The sequence below is a fragment of the Selaginella moellendorffii genome, unplaced genomic scaffold, assembly GCF_000143415.4.
Source record: "Selaginella moellendorffii unplaced genomic scaffold, v1.0 SELMOscaffold_1, whole genome shotgun sequence".
Lineage (NCBI taxonomy): Eukaryota > Viridiplantae > Streptophyta > Lycopodiopsida > Selaginellales > Selaginellaceae > Selaginella > Selaginella moellendorffii.
The window spans coordinates 606,381-631,231 of NW_003314262.1; the positions used below are offsets into that span (position 1 = coordinate 606,381).

Here is a 24,851-nt window from a genome sequence, read left to right on the forward strand (position 1 = left end):
CTCCTTAATACCGCCAAACACTGAATCTAAAACAGTTAATACATGTACTAGAAGCATAAGTCATATAAGTCATATGTGATTTCACAAAATTTATATGTGGGGTTTCAGGATTTATAGTTGTATTGGTGGAGTGAGCCATTATATTTGTATTGCAACAATGAACTTTTGAACTGGATAAAGTAGTTAAAACTAATGTGGTAAAATAATTGTGTTATGTCCCAGTTATTTTAAAACCCAATAAAAATAAGATCATTTAATAATTAGTTGCAAAGATAAAATTCCATTACTATGAAGTGGGATGGTGTTTACACAATTTGGCAACTGGTTTTGATTTTTCTCTCTTTATAACTCCTAATTATATATGTAGGTAAATTCCAAAAATGCTTGCTGAGAAAGTTGCTAAAATTTATTAGAAATAGAGATCATTGTGGGTTCCTATTTTTTAAAAACATGGCAAATCATCATCACATTTTCTGAGGTATAGATGGCCTAAATATATTATTTATCTCCCACTATAAATATAACCAACTAGAAATTTTTAAAATGGTTAAATCAGTCTATAATATTTTTATAGTTACAAATAACTGACTTCCACAAATTATTAAATAAATAAGTGTTCAAATTTTAGCCTCCTATTAAACCAACTATAATTATGTGAAGGGCAAACATCCATGAAGGACTACTATTTGAAATGGTAAATTATCTATTTTAGTTGATTTTTATAATATCCAGATGGATTAAGAAAATAGCTTAGATTATTTTTAATAAAACTATTCTTAATTTTAAAAACATATTTAAAATATAAAGTTATAATAATTTATACTATTGAAAAAACTATAAATTATTAATTAATCATTAGGAAGAATATAGTATCATATATGCTCTTAAAAAATACTTATAAAGTATTGAAGAGAATGTGTGAAATGGATAATCCCTTGTATTTTTCCAATGTTTGATGTTAATACCATTTTCTTTATCTCATTAGGACAAATTTGGATTAAATTGCAAAGATCAAATCTATTGACCAATTGTTTCTAGTTATTAAACAAGAATTTCAAAGTTATAGAATAAAAGAAACCACCTCCAATATTATACAATTGCTTTTCTTGAACTAGATGGAAATAGCTGGAGTTGTAGAAATAAGATTTAAAGTTCTTTTAAACATTCCTTAATGTTTTTAGGAAACATTTCAGTCTAAAATTAATTCTTAATTAATTGCATAGTGGCAAAATCAACACCATTAATTTATAAATAATATCATGACCCAACACTCATGCCTAGGAGGGGCTAAATCCCCTCCAAAAAGGTGAGTTAATATATGTACCAAATTAACAAGTTTATATTATACTATACAAAAGACTAACATACTGAATGCATTTCAATTATAATCTATATCTACCCTTTTTAAACATGTTCTATTTCATGAATTGTTTTTAATATAAGTTTTAAAGTTTCATTCAAAAAATGAAGAAAATTATAGTTTTCTTTCTAAATTAAATATAATAGAAGAAAATATAGAAAATGGAAAAATAACTAAATTTTAAATTAAATTTATTGAAAATTTATTTTAATTGATCATTGGTGATTAAATTAAATTCTGATTGATATAGAAGAAATAAATTTTTTTAAGTAAACAATTAACCCATATACAAAGTTTAATGTAATATTGGCTAGTTTTTTAAAACAATAAAAATTAAGAAACAAATTCTATCCTAATTAACATTTTGAACAAGTATTTATATTTAAAGTTTATAAAGTATTGCATATTAGAAACTAGATTTTAATAGATAGTTACATTTAAAAATTGGGCAATAAAATTATTTAGATCTATGTTAAATATTTGTTGTGACTTTTGTTTTCACTTTTTTATAGAATAGAGGTGTTTGGTAAAAATACATATTAGTTCTTAAAATATTATTATAGTAATATGAGAATAAAAATAAATATAAAAATTACTCAAGTATTATATATATATAAAGCTCCCTAAAGTGTAAATAAATATACAAAATCTAAGATTGATTTTTATAATCAGATCAATAATGCAACCATGGCCAGGGACATTGCACCTGTGGCTACAAAACCCTTCTTATAGCCCATTGCTATAGCTCTAGGTACACTACTATGGCTCTAATAGGCCCTTATCATGTATAACTCTTTGTTATCTCACCATTGCTACAAAACACAGCTGTAGAGAGCAAAGAAAATATCTATCACCTATCTCCCAAATAAGTATCCCTCATAAAAGAAAGAAAAATTTCTACCTTATATAATTCTCATACCCTATATAAATGTTATTTTTATACCCCTGAAATACATGCACGCTTTCCCAAGCCAATACAATGAAGTGACCTCTATGAATTTTAACTATACTAGCTAAGATTTGTGGTTTAAATCTTTTCTGCAAATACTGAAAGTGTCAATCATGTTAACCTCATATTGGTTTTGATATGAACCATTGGGTTTTAAGAGCTAATTTTATAAAAATATTTCTATTTTCCATTTCTATATTTTATGCATTCACATTAGTGGAGATGAAGGGTAGCTTTAATTGTCTCTAAGGAGTTTTTAAATTTATACTTTTGTTTAGATTTACCAATTAAACTCAACTAATAGTACTATTCACAATGCATAATGCAACTCTTCTTACTCTTATTGTCAATCCATTCCATGGAACTGTAAGCTCACTCCCCGAGAGGTCACCTAACCTAATACAATTTAAAGCTAAAGACACTTAACCCCAAATATCTCAACACCCTTAGCCAATTGGAAAAAGGGGTGCACTTTTATTCATGAGTTCATTCTCTCTATATTTGAACTTTATAGATTATTTGTTAAGTTTTTTTTTTTTTTGTTTCTTATAAGAATCCTAGGGATGATATATACATTAGTTTGATCATTTTACAATGATTATCATTCTTGGGATGATATCTTGCATTTGTGTGAGTTTGTCATATGTCTATAAGGAATAGTATTAGAGTTGTGAGCACAGCCACTCATATGGATTAGAGTCTTCTCTTGAACATTTTCAAATGTATATTTGGACATGTTAATAATAATGATAATGCCTTCCAGTAATTGCATCATCTTTGTTCAAGGCTATCTAAATCAATTATGCAATTTAAGGTTCATTTTTAAAGTCTCTTATTTCATGTGGAGCCAAATGAAATCTGGTATGTTATAGCCAACACTTTTTCAAAACCATATAGAATTTGTCTATACACTTACCCATCCTTGATAATGCTTTTTGACTAACACAACACTATGAGATATCACTTCTTCTACTTATAGCTACACTTTGGTTCTTATCAAAAATAATTTTGTTCCAATAGAGGTCAACACTATTGCTATCTGTATTCAAGGATATAGACAAAGACATAGTTATGGCTATGATGTTCATTGTTAAGTATGTGATGAGGTTGGCCACACATATCAATATTGTCGATATTTCCCAATTGACATCTTCTATTTCATAGATGAAGAGCTTGACATCAATAATGTCCTATTGATATTGTTATGGTGAAAGGTCTTGATTCTAAGGTTTTTTTAAGAAATAAGATATCACACAAGTAGTGGAGAGATTTTGCACAAATAAGTCAATAACCCTTCATCACTTTTTTAGGAATACCATTAAGGGGTTCATTTGACACCAATTTATCCAATGTTTATTTTTTATGTTTTATAATAAAAGGTTTATTATTATCCTCTTTATATTGGTTGATACAAGTTTTATTTTATCTTCTATTGCTCAACTTGTTATCATATATTGCCATTTATATTTGTATCGTGTGGCAAAGCCAATCTTCATTCTCTATAACAATGACCATATATGTATGTGTGTAGAGTGAAACAAACATGTGCATATGAGTGATTTCAAGCTTGAGTTCTAATTATTGTAAGTGGTGTCGAATCAAGTTTTTAACCTCATCCTTTGTATAAATTTATTGTGGCACAATCATGCTAAATATGACTTGGAGGCTTCTTCCTTTTGTTTTATACTCCCTTATATTTATTCTATTCATCTCACTTTTGTTCTATTTCATCTTTTTGTTTTTACCTTACTTTTATAACCATTACTTTTTACTATATTTCCTTCTTGTTTTTTTATTCCCTCTCCAAATCCCCTAGATAATTTTTGTGTTATACAACTAAAGTATAAGTATGTTGATCTTTTCAACTTTGACATGTCGTTTGGGGGCTAAGATTGCAATATGAATTTTATTCCAGCTAAAGATGCTCATTTGATTAAGGTTTTTGTTTGGCATTTTTCACCAAAGAATATTAAAATCTCAAGAGCAAATATCCAGAAAATGGTGGAGAAAGGTGTTATTCAGAATTATTAGAATCATTGGGCATGTGAACCTCTGTTTTATAACAAATCCTAATTAAAGTATTCATTTTTACATCAACTATCATCAAATGTATACCCTTTTCCGCACATTGCTAATCTTCTAAATTGTTTGGGGCAAAGTCATTAGTTCACTAAATTAGATTTTGCTTCTAGGTATTTAACAAATTTTGATAGCTAAGGAAGATGTTCCCAATATTACTTTCTATATACCATTTGGCTTGTACAAATCTTTGGTGATGATGTTTAAATTGAATAATGATTTAATGATTTTCAACAGATGATGGATAAAGTTCTTTATGATATGCCTAAGGTGACTACCAGCTTCAATAATAATGCCTTGATCCACTTTGAAGGGATGTAAGAAGAGCATATCTGTGATATTTACAAAATATTGGATTAACTATGGGAATTTAGTTTGAAGTGGAGGCAATTAAAGTGTGTATTTGGGTCCAAAGACATAACTTATCTTGGTCACTACATTTTTCACAAAAGTTTGCAAGTTAATCTTGACAAATTTGTGATTTTTCTAAAGTTCCTTACTCTAAAGTGTGTTAACGATGTGGAATGCTTCCTTAGCAAGGTGTAATATTTTAATAATTTTATTGATTACTTTTTTTATCATACTACACTATTACAAGTATTGTTTAAATCATCCACATCATCTTTTAATTAATTTAAGGACTACAAACAAACATTTTTGAATCTCAAAGTGGTGTTGATATCTCTTCTAGTTTTGGTGCATCTTGATTACACTTAACATTTCATCTTATATGTAGATGTTTTTGATATTTGTCTCAGAAGTATATTGATGCAAGAAAACACGAGTGTATTAATCACATTGTGTACATCAATTGTATCTTACCATCAGGAGAAATGAACTACTTTAATATAGAGAAGTGTTTACATTTTGGGGCTTTGAAAAATGCTTTATTTCGTTAAAGTGGGACTTTTCATTATCCCACTTATGGTGTGTGGCCACATGCCATTTTTATAACAACAATAAAAAATTGAAGTTTTAACTTTATAATTTATAAATTAAAAACTTTTCATATGATTTTGTGTTATAATATTGTGAAATATAAAAAAATAAATTAAAAAACTGATAGAAATATTAATAAATATTAATTAAGTACTAGGAAATGGCATGTGGACACATGCTAATTAATGTCCCACTTTACTGAATAAGTCCCACTTTAACGAAATAAAGCATAAAAGCTTTATACATACTTATATGGTTTTTGGATGTTGTTAAAGGGTGATCATGTTGCAATCACTTCATTATTAAAGCAGAAGAATTTAGTTGGTCGAATTGCTTAGTGGGCTCTAAAGTTTCAAATATATAACTTTAAGTTTTATAGCTAATGCTAATGCCCTTTTTTAAGCTCCTTTCCATTTTTATATTCCTAATAAGCTTATTATTCTAGCATCAATGGAGTTTTTGGACAAGGATTTCATGCTATTAGTAATTGTTGTGTTTATGGAGTTTTTGGACAAGGATTTCATGCTATTAGTAATTGTTGTGTTTATGGAGTTTTTGGACAAGGATTTCATGCTATTAGTAATTGTTGTGTTTGATGTTTAGTGTCTATAAGATGCAAAGCTAGATTTACCTTCTTTTGATAAAGTTTGTAAGGCTTAAAAGGTTGAATTATAGATCTAAATACTTATGATGAGTTTAAGATTCCTACATCATTTGTTAATAATTTGTTGTTTCGGTATTTATATTTTAAATTGCTATGAAGATAATCTTTTTTATTTTGTGGGGATTAATCATGATGACCATTTGCAATTAATAGTGCCTTCGATTTTGATTTTATATTTTCTACATACTCATCATGACTTTTCTATTTTAGGTGGGCATATAAAATATCATTGTGTAACTAAGAAACTATATAAGTGTTTTTATTGGCTAGAGATGTGATGTAGAGCTCATGTTTATGATCACAAGTAAGTGGTTATTCATTTTTTAAGGATTCCATACCAGTTTGGTTTAGATTCAGACAACTTACTCCTATATATAAACTAGGGTTTTTAAGCTAATTGAATATACACATTTTTATATCTCATTTCTATATCTATACACATAAAATTTATATGCATCTCATTTCTAATATTATATTAACTATTAATAAAACAATAAAAGTCAATAAGTAATAGCATTATAGCATTTGTATTTTTATTTTCATGACTAGCAAATATTATAAATAGAAGAAGAATGTCAAGAAAGAAACTCTTAATAATTATATTCTAAATTTTTTCTGATTAAGAAATACATAATAACCTAAAACTAAATCTGATTTTAAAAAATTAATACAAGCTCAAAATAAAATTTCAATAAATATATTTGCAAAACAATTGAGAGCATTGATTGGTATTTGAATATTTATCAATTGTCCAAAATCATCTATATGAAATTCCAACTCTATAATATGCCTTATCACAGCTGATGTGAGGCATCTTTGCCAATTATAATTTTTCTCAAGTTGGCTAAAAACATTATCAAATTCTCAAGGATTTACCCTCATTCTTTATCAAAGGTTGTTGTAAATATCAAGCAGTAAAGTAGCCAAACTTTAAATGTGAGTTTTGATCTTTCTATCATATCTTCTAATCCATTCTAATTGCATATAAAGACAAACTCCTTGGTGAAAAGAGTCTAAGTATGAATTTTAACTTTAAATCTCAGATTAAAGAATAATCTAAAATATGCTGGATATTTTAGATATATTTTGCACTATAAAGCAAACTAAAAATGGTAATGAAAAATAAAAAAATTAGAGACCATAGGGAGCTTTAATTGAATTTCAAATTCCCAATTTAATGCACGGCCCATAGACTTTATATTTTTAAACAAGCCAAAGTTTTTATTCCAGATGCGTTGCAGGGCCGAAGGACAAGGCACCATGATGTTTGTACAAAACAACATCTATGCAGCAGCAATTCCACCAGTCCCGAGTCCTCCCAAGCAAGCTAAGTTCTCCTAAAATCCTCCACATTTTCTAGCCGCCTTTCAGATTCTTGGTAGCTATGGCGGACAATGTCGACGACGCCGACAAAAGAAAGGAGAAGTTTCTTTGCGTCCAAAGAGCACAGAGCGTGCCTATGGATTTGGGCGCTTTAAATCCTTCCAATCCTCTCAATCCAAGGCGCTCGGCAGGATCTCGAACTGGATTGAGTGCTCGCATCAAATTCGCAGGAACTCTGGACAAGATCATGGGCAATTCCAAGCCGCCGCAGCGGCAGCACCGAAGAACTGATCGAGCCCAGCAGCCAGCTCTTGTCCTTGGCCCCGTGATTGGCAAAGTCACACACAACAGCGCCCGGGTTTTGATCGAGGCGAGTCGCGATTCCTTCGTTACGGCTGTGCTAGAGGCGGTCGAGGAAGACATGGACCCATCGAAGAAATCCTCGTCCCTCCGCAAAGACCATAGCTGGGCCTCGTCAATCCTGCGCTGGGGAAGCCACAAGATCACGAGGAAAGCGCAGAGCGTCGCGGAGAATGGAGATTTTCTCACGGCAGTCAAGGAGGAGGAGGATCAAATCCAAGAGGGCTCGTCGATTACCCAGCTGGAGAAGGAGTTTCGAGCTGGAAGGCCGGGAGTGTTTCACTTTACGAATCTCAAGCCTGGCACGAGATACAAGGTGGAATTCAAGGGCTGCCTCTATTCCATCCCGGGAAGTTTCAAGACTTTGAGCACTCCGGGATCTACGAACTATAACGTCAACTTTGGCGTCATCAGCTGCAACAATGTCTATATCACACAGAAGGCGATTCCAATCCACTCGGATTTGTGGTCGCATCTCTACAGGAGTGTGAGCGCTGGAAAGATTGACTATCTCATCCATCTTGGTGATCAAGTAAGCTCTCTTCGCTCTGATTTTTCTTTCTAGAAAAAAAAAAATCTCTTTATCCTGTCCTTTAAAGTTTTCATCGATTTTTCATGCACAATCTAGATCTATGCCGATGTGGAGCCAGAAGTTGGCGGACCAGAGCTCGACCGTTTCCAAGTCTCCAAGACAATTCTCGCGGACGTTCCTCCACTCCACCGCGAGAAAAAGAGAGAAGAGATTTGTGAGCTCTACCGCGAGGCATACCGAGAAACTTGGAGCCATCCACCAACGGCGAAGTGCCTGGCAAATTGTCCAAACCTCATGATTCTCGACGATCACGAGATCCGGGATAACTGGGGAGACCTTCCCGAGGATTGGGACGAGAGCAGCGTCGAGTTTTTCATAGCTCGCTGTGGATGGATCGTTTATCTCGAGTACCAGCGACAGCTTCACGAGGATGTAGATTTCTCGAGCCTGGAAAGCATTGACAAGGTAACTCCACCTCGATTGATTCATGGATAGAAGAGCACTTATGATGTTTTCGTCGATCTAGGAGTATCACTTTCATGTCCTTGGAGGAATCGGACTTATGTTTGTGGATATCAGAGGCTCACGAACTTTCCACCGCGAGAGGGATGACGAGAACGCCTACCTTGGAACCAAACAATGGAAGGATATCTCCGACTCTCTCTCGTCTCCGGGAGGAATTTTCAATGGAGTCTCTGCACTGCTCTTGTGTGCCACTGCTCCACTCGTCTTCCTCGAGCCCGTGATCACCAACGTCGCGGCCAAGAGAGTGAATCGTCTCGAGGATTTCAAAGGCCACTGGTCGGCCCAGCCTCACACCGAAGAACAGATTCGAATGATCGACGCGCTCGCGAGCTGGAAGGCTGCCCAAGATGGTCGTCAAGTTCTCGTCCTTGGAGGTACCTTTCCTTCCTGTGAATTGCTCGAGCTCAAACTGTGGATCCAATCCAACTAGGTGATGTTCACTGTGGAGGCCACTCGGAAGTTCTCAAGGACAACGAGATCGTCTTCCAGCAGCTGACTTCGAGCGCCATAGCCAACACTCCTCTCCCCAAGACGGCCTATTACTTCATGAGACTGGTCGGACGCTTGGGAGGCTCGCTGAGAACCGGCTACACTTTCAAGCACTATCACTGGACGAGATCACGAAACTATGGTCTCGTGCGGGTGAAGATACTTAAAGTTGACCAGGTAAGCAATGCAGCACCAAGTTCTTCTCACCATCGCTCTCGACTTTTTGGCAGAGAAAACCAAGTTTTGCCGAGATCACCTCGCAGCTCGTCAAGGGAAAGTTCATGAGAGGAATCCTGTTGGGAGCAAAAGTCAGCAGCACGAGGATAACAGAGAAGAAAAAGAAAAAGAAAAAGAACAGACCTTTCAACTGTTGTGTGTCATCGGCTCACAGTACTGCTGCCTGAGTCAAAAAGAAATCAGACACACGACAAAGAGTTGCACGAGACCACGAAAGCTCATCACTTTGGACCACTTGTCACTAAATAGTACAAAGATTTCTCAGTGCTTACGCTTGTTTTTAGAAATTAGTGCTTCTTTCATCATCGATTTACGTCCATGGATCGTTCCTGGAGATTCTTCTGTTTGTAAACATCCCGTTATGATCTTCGAATCCACACTGCACATTTACATAAAAAAGGAAAGAATTTTAAAAAAATCCATGCAGCTTACCCCAACAAATCGCATTGTGTGCCACCAGAGAGTATCCGGCTTGGAAGGTTTTGAATCGTGATACTTGCTGGCCAGACTTTGTAGTCACTGTGTTTTCCATCTCCTCGTCCCCAAGAGTTTCACCCCGTTTCCACCTCCACTTCAGTCGAAGGATCCGTCTCCGTCCGCTGGGTCTTGCTACGTACGCTTCACGACGGCACTGCCCGTTATGACCGTCTTTTGCGGATTACAATCCGGTGGAAATTGTCGGTAAAGAGTCGTCGGTGAGAAGCTCAACCGAATAAAGACATGGATGATGGTTTGCAGATTTTGTTTTCTAATGTTTACTGCCTACATGCATCTCCAGTCTGGTCGTGATCAGCTCGGAAGGCCTTCCTGCCTGTAAGCTAGGTCTTCTGGACATTCGACAGAGACAGTGCAAACTTAGAAGAGGCTTGCTTCTAGGAATTGGACGGCGTGAAGGTCCTGCAGCCCCGTACTGGATTCCCACGGCTTGAAAAAATCCGATCCCACAGCTTACCAGAATGGTTCTTCGCGTCATTGAGAGATCTGGAATTAAGGTTTTTGGATGATACCCCCATCTCGAGAGATCTCCACATCGTGGAACAGGATCAACGCTCACGCCTGGGAGAATCAATCCAGCGCCATCGATTGCATCAGGTCCATAAAACTTTTTGGAGGTGCTTCCCATTGGGACGTCCCCATGTCCTTGGACCACCCTCCATTAAGGTAGACCCAGCTTAGTGAGTTTGAGCAATGCATCCACAAGGAAAGACTTGACGTCACAGTATCCCAAGTCAAGATATGACAGATTGGTCAGCTTTCCTAATGAACCAGAGATGCTTTGGAGCCAATTTGAAGACAAATACAAAGTCCCTAAATTCTTGAGCTCCAATGCAACCTAGACAGAAAACCTGCAAGCATTTGAAAGGAGAGAGGCTTGGCAGTGTAGCATTTTCATCCAGGAGCAGGCAAGTGGTGCTGGAAACTTTGACCCTGTTCTTCTTAGGATGAGGCACCCCCACCAATTAAATCTTGATGTAGTTGCTCGTGAAGGTGTCCCCGCATCTTGATCTTAAATAACACTTTAGGCCCTCTTGCTCCAAGATTAGCCAACAACGCATCGTGAATCTTGTACCTCCTCTTCCCCAGCAAAAGGCATAATCTTCTTCTTCGGTAATAAGTGCGTGATTCTTGAGCCTTTACAGAACATTCATGCTGTGTTGGCCCCATTAGTCAGCAAAGAAAAAGAAAGTGCTGGATGACAAGAGGTAAATGCATTGTAACCCCAGTTTGATCCGCTGGAATACCTGTTTTTCTCATCTTGTCTCCCTGTCTTCTGCCAATACCTTCAAGAGGCCTCCACATTTATCCACAACTGCCTTGATTATTTGATTTTGAGCATATTTTTTATTTGATAATGGGTGGACTGAACAATTTCAAGCTGTCTTTCCCATCTTCATTTTAATTGCACCTCTACTGTTGAGCACATCAAGTATTCTGGTGGTGACAAAGATTTTGCTTCCAACCTCTTGCACCACATCAAACAGATCCAAAAGTTCCAGACATTCCTCAGTGTTTTGTTGCCGATCTGACCTTCTATTTTGATTTATTTGTAAAGTTAGCATTTGCATGAAGCTGTAAACAGAAATGTACCTGCCATGACTGACCGAATGTTAGCCATCGAAATGTGCCTTGACTGTTAGAGCCACGTGGCGTACAGCCATCGCATTCCTTCAGTTTAGGGCTTTTTTAGTTCTTTCTCATCCTGTGTGAGATCCATCCCAGGGGATTTTTCTGGGAGTGTTCTCACTGTGAGGCCTGGCTTCTCTCATCATGGTATTAGAGCAATAGGTTAAAATGTTTTTGGCACAACCAGTGCCATAAGTGCCATAGACTCTAGGACAGGATGGCGTTGTCTTCTTCCTCTAGAGACATATAAAGCAGTTCGATGGGACGAATTTCCTTGCTTGGAAAGAACGTGTACAGTTCTGGTTTATGAGTTGGGGACTTTGGCCTATGATATCTAGATCGAGAAAATGCCCGTCTAAGGATGATGATGACACAGATCCATACAACAAGTGGAAAGATCTGGATGCTAGGGCAAATGGAGCGTTAGGTGGAGGACTCGGCCCTCTCTACAGTGTCTACGTGAATGTGGAGAAGAGTTCTACTGAGAATTGGAAGTCAATTTGTGAAATTATGGGAGTGGACTTGCAAGAAGATGTGGACGTGATTCTTCGTTGCAGTGAGCTATACAGCCTAGAGCAGCAGCCACATGAGTGTGTGCAAGATTACATCACCAGGCTTCAGCACAAAGTGGTGGAGATTCGACTACTAGATCCAGAAGCTGCTGTGACAGATCAAGAGTTTAATGCAGTTCTGTTTAAGGGGCTTGCAACTTGTGCTATGAAGTTTCATCTTCATTATATCAAGAAGATTCCCGACATTACACAGCAGCAGATTTTTGCTGAGCTCATCCAGTATGAGAAAACCGTTATAGGTGAAGGCAATGCTGCTGAGCAGGATGGGATTGCCAAGCAAGCACAAGCAGGGTGCTCCTCTATCTTTAATCGACTTGGAAATAAGCACTCCAACAGCACCGAGGAAAAGCCAGCTACCAAGCAAGAATTCAATTTGAAGTGTGGGATGTGTTCAAAGCGTGGGCACTTGAGCAGGGATTGTCCAGTGAAGAAGCATCATTGTGAGACAAAATTGAAAGCTGAGCATGGATCTTCCTCTGGTGCAACACCACATTTTAAAAGTTGATGCTGAGATGATGGTGACGATGAAGACTCTTCCGCTATGGCCAATGGCTTGTCATGGATGACTCAAGGAGTAGAGATGGATGTGTTCTTTGGTTGGATTTGGCAGCAACGAATCACTCAACTTTTGACTGTGAGCTATTTTTGGAGATGAGGAAATGCACCGGCCACAGATAACAGCTTGTTACCAGTTGAAGGTGTGGGCATGATTGAAGTGCGTCTACCCACAGGCTTGGTGGTTCCAGTCAAGCACATGTGGTACATCCTGAAGGCTAAACATTCCTTGGTGTCCCTCGGACAAATGATGGAGCAAGGATTCAACTTGGAGTTTTGTGGTGATTGTGTTAAGATCACACATCCAGAGGTTGGACATGTGGCTTCAGCAAGCAAGATAGGACGACTGTTCCGGATGGATTGCGAGGTTTGTGTTCCAGGGAAGCTGCTAGCTATGATGACAGTGGCTACTGCGAGTTCATCTTCAGGGGGAGCTGCAGATATTCAAACTTGGCATCGTCAGACGATCCAGCAGTTGCAGCAAGACCACGTGGTTGATGGCTTGGCCATCACATCTTTTTCAATGCCATTATGCGAGCCATGCATCATGGGAAAGCAGCATCATGGGGCGTTCAACTCTGGTGGGAGTGTTCGGGAGTGACACTCCCCCTGACACAAGTGTTCACCAACTGGGACACAAGTTCGGCTTGTGGTATCCACCTCTACTCCTCAAGTCATCCATGACAAGCCATTGGCCGCAGCAGAAGAGTCTTCCTCATCACCATCATCTCGGCGTCGACTTTTAAAATGTGGTGCTGCATCTATGGAAGATCCACACTCAGCTTTCAATTTTGTCTCATGATGATGCTTCTTCACTGGACAATCCCTGCTCAGGTGCCCACGCTTTGAACACGTCCCACACTTCAAATTGAATTCTTGCTTGGTGGCTGGCTTTTCCTCGGTGCTGTTGGAGTGCTTATTTCCAAGTCGATTAAAGACAGAAGAGCACCCTGCTTGTGCTTGCTTGGCAATCCCATCCTACTCAGCAGCATTGCCTTCATTTATAACGGTTTTCTCATGCTGGATGAGCTCAATTGCAAGCCCCTTAAACAGAACTGAATTAAACTCTTGATCTATCACAGCAGCTTCTGGATCCAGCAGTTGAATCTCCACCACTTTGTGCTGAAGCCTAGTGATGTAATCTTGCATGTACTCGTGTGGCTGCTACTCTAGGCTGTATAACTCACTGCGACGAAGAATCATGTCCACATCTTCTTGCAAGTCCACTCCCATAATTTCACAAATTGACTTCTCAATTCTCCACATTCACGTAGACACTGTAGAGAGGGCTGAGTCCTCTGCGTAATGCTCCATTTGCCCTAGCATCCAGATCTTTCCAATGGACCTATGTCATCATATGGACATTTTCTCAATCTAGATACCACAGGCTAGAGTCCCCACCTTATATACCAAAACTGTGCACATTCTTTCCAAGCAAAGAAATTCGCCCCATTGAACTGCTCCATGTCTCTGGAGGAAGAAGACGACGCCATCCTGTCCTAGAGTCTATGGCACTGGTAGTGCCAAAAAAAATTCTAGATATTGCTCTAATCTCAGATAATCAATCAGTGATTGCTCTTTTAGAGAATCCACGATATCACGCCAGGAAGGACAAAGCATATACAAATAAAATACCACACAAGTAACATTTAAGTATGTGGCAATTGAGGACCAAGTTGCTAATATATTTACTAAGGCTCTTCCACCTATTGTTTTCTGGAAACATCAAGAAGCGACTTGTCCTCACAGGGCTCCAGCTAGGTGGGCGGCAGTGGTCACGCTGGTGATAAAGATCCAGGTGTACCATTGAGGGGGAGTGTTAGAGCCTGAGTCGCATTCCTTCAGTTTAGGGCTTTCTTAGTTTTCTTTCTCATCCTGTGTGAGATCCATCCCTTCTGGGAGTGTTCTCACTCTCTATAGAGCAGTAGGCCGTGAGGCCTGGCTTCTCTCATCATTGACTTGGTACTCGTTTGGCCAAGAGTGTTTTTCCAGCTCCTACTCCGTGGACTCCAATCTACTTGCTGCTTACGGGGGGCCTCAGCAAGTCTGATACAACCCGCTCCATGTTCGTAGATGCTCAAGAACTTTCCACCGCGAACCTTGGAACCGAACAGTGGAAGGACAATGGAACGCATGGTCGTCAAGTTCTTGTCCTAGAACCTTTCAAACTGTGGTACCGGCCTTCCAGCAGCTAACCAGCCAACACTTGTCATCCAAAGACGGTCTGTTACTTCATGAGGCTCTCATTGAACCAGCTACACTTCCAAGTGGACGAGACCACGGCATTATTAATGCTTATACTTGAAAGTCGACCAGGCAAGCAAAGCAGCACCAAGTTCTTCCCATCATCTCCTCTCGATGTTGTGGCAGGAAAGCCAAGTTTTGCCAATATCACCTCACAGTTCATCAAGGGAAAATTCATGCCTGTTGGGAGCCAAAGTCAGTAGTGTGCAGCACGCCCTTAATATTCTCCTGGTTAGGAAGGATGACACTTCGTTCCACGTCCAATTCCCCCTATCCAACACCAACACTCTTAAGTCCACCAGACGTGACCTCCACAAGCACCCCAATTTCGCCTCCAACTTCCAGCATGTAAGACTTGTAAATCCCAGCTTCTTGCATACAACAACACTTGGCAGCGTTAATTGCTGCCATATTGTTGATCTCTAGCAGCACTAGCGCACTGTGCTGCCAGCAGTTGCCAGAGGCAATAGCACAGCAGCATGAGGATAGACAAAGAAAAAGAGAAAGAGCCAACCATTGAATTGTCACAGTACTGCTGCCTGAGTCAAAATAGAAAATCAGACACACAAGAAAGAGTTACACGAGCTCACGAAAGCTCATTATTTTACATTGACCACTTGTCACTAAATAGTACAAAGATCTCTCAGTAAAAGCTTACATTTGTTTTAAAAATCGTCGCTCCAAAGGTCTTTCATCATCGACTTTACGTCAATGGATCGTTCCCGGAGCTTCTCCTGCACGTAAACATCCCTCCCAATCTCGAGAATTCTATACTCTACCTCTTCAAGCGGTTTTCCTGCGTAGTTTTCAACATGGCCCTTCTTGAGCACTGTCACCTGGAATCCAGACTCGCTTGCTTCGCGAAGGAGTTCCTGTACAAGCCATAAAAGCAAATAAATCGAATCGTTCGAACAAAGAAAAGCAAAGAATTCCTTACCTTTGGTTCGAATGGAATCACTCGAGCACCAGTGGCTCCTCCAAGCTTGTTGATCTCAGGTACAAGAGTGCGGCAAAAGTTGAGTGCCTCGTTATGATCTTCGAATCCAACCACATGTAGCTTCTCTCTGGAATCGCCTTCCAACGCCATGTTCATAGAATAGAGACCAGGAGAAACTTTCTGCTCCTCATTCTGCAGCAGTATACACTGCAAGGGAGAGTATCAGAAACCAAAGGAATAAAAAAATAATCATGCAACTTACCGCAACATATCTCAACTGATGCCACCAGAGAGTATCCGCCTTGGAAGGTTTTGAATCGCGGTACTTGCTGGCCAGACTTTGTAGTGACTGCGTTTTATACTTCTCTTGCATCTTCTCAAAGCGTTTCATCTCCTCGTCGCCAAGAGTTTCACCCTGCTTCCTCGCCTCTTCTTTCAGCTCCGCGTGCCAGCGACGTAAGAGCTCACGCTGCCCGTCAGGTCCCTGGAAAAAGAGTCTCAGCGTTTCTTCCACCTCCTCTTCGGTTAACCATTCGTCCAAGTCCTTTCCAATCTCCTTCAGAAGCTTTCGCACTTTAGGATCCGTCTCCGTGTCATATCTCCGTTGTATCTCTTTCGGCCACACTTTCTTCTTGTTACTCTGCTGCTTCGTTTTCTTCAGGTCTGGTTGATCGGTGCTCACTGGCTTACGCTTCACGGCGCCACTACTGCTGCCCGTTACGACTGTCTTTTGCGGATTACAATCCGGTTGCCACTCAGCTTTCTTTCTCCCGGGAATCGTCGGTAAAGAATCGTCAGTCTCTTGCTCCTGAGATTTTTTCTGTTTTTTTTGTGCATCGGAAGCTGTAAAGGACAAGAGGTAAACGTTAGAACACGAAATTCTAGCAAAACATCCGACTTACAAATGCGCTCCATTATCCAGGCCTTGATCGGTTCAGCTTCGCTCCCCAGCTCCGTTTCCAGTCCATTGAAAAGAATATCTTTCGAGTCAGGAGGCATGCCATGGAACAAAGGTTTTCCTCTTCGCTCGTTCTCCTGGGCCTTGAGCAGAATGCACCGCAGCACTTCGTCCTTCTTCCAGATATGTTGTGTAGCAGCAACTTCAGCGCTCGAAAGATTTTCATTGCTGGCTCTTGTTGGTGGAGTATGTGAGCTCGGCGCACGCTGTGGCGAGGACGAAGTCTGAGAGAGTGACGATGTAGGTGGCGAGTTTTCCTTCGCGTGCTTATCGGACCGAAGAACTTCGCAAGCTTGTTCATACGTCGTGATAAACCTCGTTCTCTTAGCACTAGCCTCTTGCTTCTCTTCAGTCCTCCCACTAAGCTCTTTTCCAGTCTCCTGGCCCTTTATCACCACACCATCGCTGCCTGGAAATTCTGCGTGCTTATCAGAACGAAGAACTTCGCGAGCTTCTTCATACGTCGTGATAAACCTTGTGCTTTCACCACCAGCCCGTTGATTCGTTTCATGTCGCCCACTTAGCTCGTTTCCAGTCCCGTGACCATTGATCACCGCTCCATCACTGTCACTCGACCCTGGCTGAGAAGCGTCTGATTCTCGAATGAGCTCGAGTTGCCGAGAAAGATCCATGAAATCTGGCTTCGGCGTGTTCCTGTCGAGTTCGTCTCCATTCTGCTTCCTCAAAAGCTGTACCCGAGCAGCGGCCGGAAGACGAAGAGGTGGAGGTAAACTCTCTTCAGCGGCAGCATCATCACCAATACTCTCATCCATCGTTGCCTGCCTTGCCATGTCTCGAATCTTCGCGATTCTTTCTTCCTCTTCCTCGCTCATCGCAGGAGTAGCAACCGCTTCTACGTGTAGTAGCTCCTCGTCAAAGTCCAGTTTTTCCATCGTTGTCCCCTGGAAAGCTCGAGCTGGCGCTGGGACTTCCACTCCTCTCTCCCTCTTCGCCAAGGAAGAGATGATAGTCGAGACAGCCATCGCCAAGCCAGCCACAAACCCGCCGAGAAGAAAAGGCCGAGCTTGCTGGAGTCCAAAACTCCTCGCTGCTGGAAGCGTCGAGCTCAGCTCCACCTTCGCAAAATTCCACCTTGACAGCATCACTTCCTTGCTGGAATCCATCTCCCTGGCCTTGAAAATCCTCTCCAATGCCACGCTCTTGAAAGAAATCGCTGGGAAACCACACCTGGCCTTGGCGGGCGCGTCGCCCACGCCCCATTCTCTGGCAAAACCATCTTTCAATCCCCTGATTCGTGCTGCCCTGGTGCCGGATCTTCGACGATTGCCGCTGCTGCTGGGGATTGGAAGCGCTGGGCGGTAGAAGGAGCTCCCCAGCAGCAGCCCATTCGCCATAAACCCTAAACCCCCGCCACCCACATTGCTCCTCTTCTACAAAAAATGTACGTTTGCTCCTTCCACCATAGCTAGAATTTCGCGTCTCTTTCTTTCCTCTCCATCGTCTCCCTCGACGGACGAGGAGAAGATAAACCCCTCTTTCGTCTCTCTCTCCATCGATGACAAGAACTTTTCTTCTTCATCGCCTTCGTCTTCCTTGATGTAGAGAATCCCCGTATCGTCTCGTCAGGAACACACCACCCCTCGGAGTCGATTCAAAGCCACACTGACGGGAACCAGCGTCGCCACTGGCCACTTCGGTGGAGCTTTTGAGCTCAAGAACCCAAACCCATTCTCCGGCTGCCTCCTCTTCTCCTCCGAGATCGATGCCAAAGTCCGGATTTTCTTCGAGGCCAGGACTGCCTTCTTGAGGAGCTTCTTCGACAGTGCCTCCTTGGATCTCTTCTTGCCGGTGCCTGGAACTTTGGTGGTGTAATCGTCGTCGCTCGTCGCTAGAATCTCCGAGCGTGGAGTTCTCTGCCGGGCCGTTCGCTTTGCCGTCTGCCAAGGCTTTGGAGAGGTTGCGAGCTCGCCACTGTAGTTCTTCAACCTTTTCTTCCTCGTCCCCAGTATCCCCTCCACAACTTCCACGGACACGGGGTATCCGCAGACTGTCTTTCCAGTAATTGTACTGCTGAGCGAAACCACGGGCACGGGTTGCTTCTCATACCGAGTTCGTGGATGTACGAATCCTGCAAGCCAAAGGACCAGGCATAAGAAAAACAAAAAGAAAGAACACAATGTACCTTCTTTCCAGTTCTCCTTTTGATCATCAGATGGACAGCACGCGGTTACAGTATCCTCGGCCTCCACTTTGAGTTTGCCTTTTCCACTACGACATGCCGATGCTGTGCCGACGTCAAACCGCGAGACGGAGGCAGTCGGCTGTGAAGAATTCGGCTCCCCTTTCCTCTGCTTTGTCACCTTCTGGACATCTCCAGCACTGTCCACGACAAGGGATGCCAACGTCCTTGGTGGCATCGACGCCTTCTTCTTGCTCCCCTTCTCCTTTTTCACAGGAGGCTTTTCCTCCTGTGTAATTCCCGTTGGAGAAGCAGATGTATGAGACGGCAGCGTCGTTCCCTCGCATGCCACCACTGCTACGTCCTTGCTGTTGTAACTGGCGCTGTGAGCATCGAGAAAATGCGCTGCGGGTTTATCCTGAGCTGATGACACTAGCTGCAAAGTCTCTTGCGTCGACTCACACTCGTCCGAGAGCTTGTCTTCGCCTTCGCAAACCCCTTCAGCTTTCACTGCCGGATCATCCTGATTCTCATTGTCCCGCTCCAGCGTCTCCAAAACCTGTAAAATCGGTCTTTTCCTGTCGCGCCTTTTGGACGGAGCTTCTTCTGCTCGTCCGGATGACCGCTTTCGCTTTAATGCCTTGACTTGATCTGGGACCGTCTGCTGCATGCTTTCGTCCAAAGGTGGTGCCTCGACCTCGGAAGAGCCATCCAGTCCTTCCACAGTTGTGATTTTGGACGAAGTACCGGCGGATACCAAGTCTTGTAATCCACGCATTCTCGGAAGTAATGCCGCTCCATCCTCCAAATCCGAGGTTTCCCGGTCCTTGGCAGTTTGTGCCTTTTTCTTGGAGACTTTGCGATTGACCCCGCTCGTATCACCATTTCCCTTCTTTGGTTGATCTCCACCACCATCTACGCTCTTCTGCTTGCCTTTGAGTTTTGATTTCTTCCCGCCTGTGCCAACGTACGCGGTCTTCAGCTGCTCGATCTGTTCCTTCTCGAGCTCTATAGCATCTACGATTGCGTCTTCCCTGCGAGCATACTTTTCCCTCCTCTTCGACTGTCCCGCCATTGCCTGAGCTTTCTCGATGCAGTCATCAAACTCCCCGCATCTGAACGGCTTCACTCTCTTCGACTTCTCAATATTGTACCAATCCCTGTAAGAAAAACAAAACCAAACGAGATTTAGAACCCGAGCATCGGAGAATCAAAAGAGAGCAAGCAATCGCAAAAAGACTAGCACCAAAAACAAACAAAGAACACGAGAGTGAGAGAGATACAAAAAGAACCAGACAAGGAACTTACACACTTGCATCGTCTCGACCAAGAAGCTTAACCGGAGTTCCAGATCTCGGAGACATAACATTCGATGCTAAGAGCTCCTTCTTACTAATAATTCGTCCAGGCCACCAGGAGCCATTCCTCCGCCTCACCCACACTATGGTCCCTGGAACAGGCTTCACATTGGTCGGAGGCTTCTTACTCGGGCTTGGCATACTTTTAGAAGAATTCTACTCTCTCTTCTCTTCCCGGGGCGCTCTCTCTCTCTCTCTCTCTCTCTCTTCCTCTTTTTTTCCCTTAAACTTTGAGAGAAATCCCACTTCACTCACCACACAGAGAGAATGCAGGCAAGCCACTTCCCAAGCTGTCCAAACTCGATCGTGTCGTGCTGAATGCGAGAAAAATGTAGCAATCTACTGCTAATGGAACCAACCTAGAAACCCTGGAGCTCGATGCCACACCCACGGCCGACGAATCTGGCGCCGCCTCAAGCTCGGCAGCAGTGCGACAGCTCTGGCCACAAATCCACAGCGCCTTCCACAATCCCTGATTGCTGCGACGCCTCCATTCTCATCCAGCCATATCCCCTACCTTTCTTTCTACTACCACTCTCGTGTAAACCCTAATGCCCAGTAACTCTGCTCACGCTGTGGATTTCTAACTTAAGCAGCCATTGGAGAGCCCAGCCGGATAGAGCTCTTCTTCTCTCCCCTTTGCTCGTCCAATTCCCTGTCTCTGCTTGGAAGATCTCCCACTGCTGGGCTCGCGAATGAGAGCTGCGGCTTTGGGAGACCATTTCTCGTCAGCTCCAGAGTGAAAAACTTCCTCTCCTTGCACAAATTCTCGGCCTTGGCATTGAGCTCGGCGAGCGGTGGCTTGAAAGTAACTTTGCTCGTGAATCCTGGAATGCTGCTACCACTACCACCACCACCACCACCACCATCACCTGTGACTGCCTTTGCTACTGCCGAGCTTGGAGATTTGGAGGTGATGCTCGTCGCTGATATCGATGGCTTGAGCTGGAGGAGATTGTGGGTGTTGGACGGGAGGAGAGGACCTCTTGGTGATGGAGTCGAGGAGATTGCCGAGGAGAGTGAGAGAGCTCGGCTGGTAGTGCTGTACTTGGCGTACTTTCCAAGCTGTGCATCAGTGAGTTGCTGATTCAGCCACCTGGAGAAAAAGCACAAGATCAATCCACAGATAGCTCTAGCGAGCAAGCTTACTGGATCATCTGCTGGTTCGACTTGAGAGATTCCTGGGAGTCCTCCATTTTCTTCTGGAGATCCGCTTCCTGTGTAGGTACGAAGATCTCACCTCAGCAAAAGAAAGGAAGCTATAGCTATATTGTAGAGTTACCTTTCTCTTTGATGCTTCAATCTCTAGCTTTAGAGCTGCGATTTCCTGCTTGAGAGCAGCAATCTCGGCGACATTCTTCTCGACTGTTGCCTGTCGCTCCTGAAGTAGCGTCTCCTGTTGTGCTGTAACCTGCGTTTTCAGCTTCAACTTTGCCTTGCTCGACTTTATCTCGGCCTGGAGCTTCTCTATCGTCTGGTTTGCCTTGTTTGCCTCGGCAACGCGGGCCGCGGCCTTCTCCTCGGCTTTCTCCGCGGCAGCCTGTGCATCTTTCAACGATGACTCTAGCGCCGCCCTGTAGAGCCATCCACAAAAATTTTAGCCTCGCATTCCAAAACACCAGGACACTACGACGAACCTAGTTATAGTGATACTCTCGAGCTGGCCCGATATGTTGCCGATCAGCTCGCTTTTGCTTTGGACCTACAACACATCGAGAAACTCAATTCACTGTCTGTTTCGGTAAAAGAGAGACACCAGTTCAGCGTACTTCCTGCTCCAAAGCTGCCAGACGAATCAGGTTATCATTCAGCTGCTTTGACGAGACTTGGAGTTCTTTATCCACGCTTTTGTTCCTCGTACGTAAGGTATCGCACTCCTGCGGCAACAGATTTAAAAAGGAAAGTAGTCATGGATTTGATGTGCTATACCACTTCACAAACCTGTTGCCTTTCTTGCAACTCCTTGTGCATAAGTTCTAGCTTTGTTTTCAGCTCCGCTATTGTTATTTCCAGGCCATGCCTTGTCGAAGTCAGCTCCCTGACCTGGACATACGCACTCACGAAATGAAGACGTCAAAATTCGACAAGATTTGTTGCGTCACCTGTTTATCCAGATCTACAACTTGGTTCTCGTGTTGTCCGGCTTTTTGAATCAGTCGGTATTCCATTTCAGCCTTTTCGCGTTCCAGCCGCCCTTTCATTTCCAGGCACTCTTGCAAAGACTACGAGAAAAAGGAAACATTAACAACGATAGGCATGCTTTAAACACCTCCAACCTTTTCTCTCTCGCGAGCCAACTCCCTTGCGTGCTTTACTTGGAGCTCACTAATGGAACGTGATTGCATCTCGTTGGAATCGGCAAGTTCACTGCATGCAAAACGTCACCCTTAACACCCGAGAAAGGAACGATCAAGTGTCTTGCTCACCTGCGGAGCTCTCCAACATCTTGAAGAGAACTCTCTAACGATTCTAGAGTTCTTCGTAGCTTTTCATGAAGATCAACGTTTGCACCCTGCTCGAAACAACGAGGCCCAGCTAAAATCATACAGAAAAGGCAGCCTTACCTTGTACTCGGCAAGTCGTCCGGCAAGGTAGCTCTTGATTGTACTATCATTTCCTTGTCTAAAGCACAGGGAGAGATGGCTGAGATGCTTGAATTGGTTCGTTTCCACCACACTAAACGTCGAGTCCCCGGTGCGAACGTTAAGTATCGCCAAGAACCTGTTTGATGATCCACATTTGACATAGCATAAAGAAAAAACTGGGGGACGAAAAACCTTGGCGCCTCGCCAGCACCAGCTCTGATACAATGCTCGAGTAGCTCTATGAATTTGTGGGGAAACGTCCCAAAATCCACTAGAATGCACTGCTCCACCTTGAGTCCCTGGAAATCGTCCTCATTCACTTCCAGTGAGTACAAGAAGAAGGGATCGAGCTCGTTTGTGATCTGGATTTGCAAAACCTACACGACAAATTCCCTCGATGAGCTGCGGACTAGAAATCCAACTCTTACCTTTGTGGATCGGCGATGCTTGCTGAGGCCCATAATAATCCGGACCGTGAGCTCCACTAGGCGATCCTCGGAGGGGGACTTGATCCTCACCGGCACGGCCTTCTCGAAGAGCACGGAGCTGCTCTCGATGCCGCCATTGCTAGCGCTGGGCCGAGAAGCGGCGCAAGGATCTTCCATGGGAGCCGATCGATCGAAACCTATTTTCTCGGCGGTAGCGCCCGAAAGAACTAGATTATTGCGAAGCCGCGAACGCCATTCAAAGACTGGAAGAGCAAAGAATGGGAATATTATAAATCTTGGCCCGCCTGCCACGTCACTGCTACCACATTGCCACGTCATTAGGACTTCCGCCACGTCATCTTTAGGGCTCTTGACGATGGAGGAAACCAAGCTCAAGGCGATGGCGATCGAGGGGCAGAAGCAGCTGGAAATCGCAGTGCAATCGGCGCACCAGATCCTCAACTCTCTCAATGAGGTTCTTAGCAATCCGGCGCTCTGGGAAGGCGGCGGCAAGGAAGAGGCCGGATGGGCGGCGGTGGACGATGCGCGGCAGAAATACAAGGCGGCGACGACTGCCCTGAGAGGAATCGTCGCTGCGATCTTCAACCATCCTCAGGTACCACATTCTTCCCTTCCAAGCTCAGAGAAACTCCCATTTTGTGCTCTCGAGAACTCTGATCAACATTTATCCTTGGAAGCTCTGACAAATTCTCTTCTTTGCCCTTAGATGATGAGCTTGGATGTGGATTCCACTGTGGAGAAGGCAGTGGATCAAGCGGAGATTGATAGGCTCCAGAAGCAAACGGTGGAGCTTCGAGAGGTGAGCCAAGCAAAAGCTCTCTTTTTCTCTTGATGGACTGAGCAGCATTTCCAGGAGATTGTAAGGAAGAACGATGTTCTCAAGCAACTCATCACACAAATGAGGGAACTTGTTAGAGACATTTCAATGTGGCAAACACCACCACCCTCCTAAAAAATTCCACACCCGTGGAGAAATCCAGAGGTATTTGACTGTAGCAAACCTTTGTGATTTCTAATGTACAGACGCAGTGGACATGAGATCAATGAGGCTTTTGGTGCACTTTGGCGTGGATGCTGTGTTTCGCGACTCCTGCTCGCGCCGCAGCCCAGCTCCGAACCTCTACAATGTCATCGTCTCGACGCCCTAGAGGGTGACCAGCTAGATACGTTTCCCACCGACGCCGCAACCATCATTTTTCAATCCGAATATTGTAACACGTATTGCACGAACGCGCAAACGGGTTGCCTAATCTGCATGAAATTATGGATACAGAAGAGAGGCGGCATGAGCAAAATACAGAGCTTGCAGTTATGTCCAATCTCGGTGCGCTTGTCTCTGCAGTTGTCAACGAGGTGATTGGGCTTGCCCAAGTCTGCTCTTCATTGCAGCCTCATGTTAAACACCATCTTGTTTCAATCTCTCTGCACTTATGATGATGATGGTAATGATATGATAATGTTTAGATGGCATT

At 42.7% G+C, this 24,851-nt stretch overlaps 5 protein-coding genes and 1 long non-coding RNA gene across 8 annotated transcripts; 2 read left to right on the forward strand and 4 right to left on the reverse strand.

Annotated features, from left to right (window-relative positions):
• The first annotated feature begins 7,202 nt into the window (after positions 1-7,202).
• On the forward strand, positions 7,203-9,726 carry LOC9656550. Its single transcript, XM_002961341.2, has 5 exons — positions 7,203-8,206; positions 8,303-8,671; positions 8,733-9,105; positions 9,162-9,397; positions 9,451-9,726. The coding sequence occupies exons 1-5, from the start codon at positions 7,376-7,378 to the stop codon at positions 9,622-9,624; spliced, it is 1,983 nt and encodes a 660-aa protein (XP_002961387.1). The 5' UTR covers positions 7,203-7,375; the 3' UTR covers positions 9,625-9,726.
• A 3,973-nt stretch (positions 9,727-13,699) lies between these two features.
• Positions 13,700-14,220, reverse strand: LOC112350003. The gene is made up of 2 exons (XR_002993603.1): positions 14,110-14,220; positions 13,700-14,053 (listed from the first exon to the last, which is right to left on the reverse strand). It is a non-coding gene; the product is annotated as an uncharacterized LOC112350003 (long non-coding RNA).
• Positions 14,221-15,525: 1,305 nt separating this feature from the next.
• On the reverse strand, positions 15,526-18,214 carry LOC112349779. Its single transcript, XM_024684863.1, has 4 exons — positions 16,792-18,214; positions 16,152-16,732; positions 15,890-16,096; positions 15,526-15,824 (listed from the first exon to the last, which is right to left on the reverse strand). Exons 1-4 carry the CDS (start codon positions 18,200-18,202, stop codon positions 15,618-15,620), a joined length of 2,406 nt encoding a protein of 801 aa, XP_024540631.1. The 5' UTR covers positions 18,203-18,214; the 3' UTR covers positions 15,526-15,617.
• Positions 18,215-18,270: 56 nt separating this feature from the next.
• Positions 18,271-20,894, reverse strand: LOC112349782 (uncharacterized protein At1g51745-like). Of its 3 annotated transcripts, none has more exons than XM_024684867.1 (3): positions 20,296-20,894; positions 18,991-20,147; positions 18,271-18,936 (listed from the first exon to the last, which is right to left on the reverse strand). In XM_024684867.1, exons 1-3 carry the CDS (start codon positions 20,484-20,486, stop codon positions 18,431-18,433), a joined length of 1,854 nt encoding a protein of 617 aa, XP_024540635.1. In that variant the 5' UTR covers positions 20,487-20,894; the 3' UTR covers positions 18,271-18,430. The 3 variants fall into 3 exon arrangements, with proteins under 3 accessions (XP_024540635.1, XP_024540638.1, XP_024540639.1); XM_024684870.1 differs by having other exon boundaries at positions 20,705-20,892; XM_024684871.1 differs by having other exon boundaries at positions 20,300-20,406.
• LOC9656551 (spindle assembly abnormal protein 6 homolog) lies at positions 20,557-23,697 on the reverse strand. Its single transcript, XM_002961806.2, has 12 exons — positions 23,359-23,697; positions 23,123-23,307; positions 22,910-23,066; positions 22,772-22,857; positions 22,622-22,712; positions 22,448-22,567; positions 22,287-22,388; positions 22,115-22,222; positions 21,983-22,047; positions 21,628-21,919; positions 21,495-21,562; positions 20,557-21,441 (listed from the first exon to the last, which is right to left on the reverse strand). The coding sequence occupies exons 1-12, from the start codon at positions 23,695-23,697 to the stop codon at positions 20,934-20,936; spliced, it is 2,121 nt and encodes a 706-aa protein (XP_002961852.2). The 3' UTR covers positions 20,557-20,933.
• A 38-nt stretch (positions 23,698-23,735) lies between these two features.
• On the forward strand, positions 23,736-24,849 carry LOC9629651 (mediator of RNA polymerase II transcription subunit 30). Its single transcript, XM_002961342.2, has 3 exons — positions 23,736-23,974; positions 24,086-24,178; positions 24,233-24,849. Exons 1-3 carry the CDS (start codon positions 23,759-23,761, stop codon positions 24,329-24,331), a joined length of 408 nt encoding a protein of 135 aa, XP_002961388.1. The 5' UTR covers positions 23,736-23,758; the 3' UTR covers positions 24,332-24,849.
• Positions 24,850-24,851: the final 2 nt, after the last annotated feature.

Excerpts from the sequence above, each read along its gene's own strand:
- LOC9656551 (XM_002961806.2), bottom strand. The coding sequence starts at position 23,697 with ATGACGTGGCAATGTGGTAGCAGTGACGTGGCAGGCGGGCCAAGATTT. Across the intron at positions 22,389-22,447 it reads TTGTAGATCTGGATAAACAG|GTCAGGGAGCTGACTTCGAC; the intron begins GTGACGCAACAA and ends GCGTATGTCCAG. Across the intron at positions 22,223-22,286 it reads AGTTGCAAGAAAGGCAACAG|GAGTGCGATACCTTACGTAC; the intron begins GTTTGTGAAGTG and ends CTGTTGCCGCAG.
- LOC112349782 (XM_024684867.1), bottom strand. The coding sequence starts at position 20,486 with ATGCCAAGCCCGAGTAAGAAGCCTCCGACCAATGTGAAGCCTGTTCCA. Across the intron at positions 20,148-20,295 it reads GGTCGAGACGATGCAAGTGT|GGATTGGTACAATATTGAGA; the intron begins GTAAGTTCCTTG and ends TTTTTCTTACAG. Across the intron at positions 18,937-18,990 it reads AAAGGAGAACTGGAAAGAAG|GATTCGTACATCCACGAACT; the intron begins GTACATTGTGTT and ends TTTGGCTTGCAG.
- LOC9656550 (XM_002961341.2), top strand. The coding sequence starts at position 7,376 with ATGGCGGACAATGTCGACGACGCCGACAAAAGAAAGGAGAAGTTTCTT. Across the intron at positions 9,106-9,161 it reads TCAAGTTCTCGTCCTTGGAG|GTGATGTTCACTGTGGAGGC; the intron begins GTACCTTTCCTT and ends CAATCCAACTAG. Across the intron at positions 9,398-9,450 it reads AGATACTTAAAGTTGACCAG|AGAAAACCAAGTTTTGCCGA; the intron begins GTAAGCAATGCA and ends ACTTTTTGGCAG.
- LOC112349779 (XM_024684863.1), bottom strand. The coding sequence starts at position 18,202 with ATGGCGAATGGGCTGCTGCTGGGGAGCTCCTTCTACCGCCCAGCGCTT. Across the intron at positions 16,733-16,791 it reads CTGGATAATGGAGCGCATTT|CTTCCGATGCACAAAAAAAA; the intron begins GTAAGTCGGATG and ends TGTCCTTTACAG. Across the intron at positions 15,825-15,889 it reads TGATTCCATTCGAACCAAAG|GAACTCCTTCGCGAAGCAAG; the intron begins GTAAGGAATTCT and ends TGGCTTGTACAG.
- LOC9629651 (XM_002961342.2), top strand. The coding sequence starts at position 23,759 with ATGGCGATCGAGGGGCAGAAGCAGCTGGAAATCGCAGTGCAATCGGCG. Across the intron at positions 23,975-24,085 it reads CGATCTTCAACCATCCTCAG|ATGATGAGCTTGGATGTGGA; the intron begins GTACCACATTCT and ends CTTTGCCCTTAG. Across the intron at positions 24,179-24,232 it reads AAACGGTGGAGCTTCGAGAG|GAGATTGTAAGGAAGAACGA; the intron begins GTGAGCCAAGCA and ends CAGCATTTCCAG.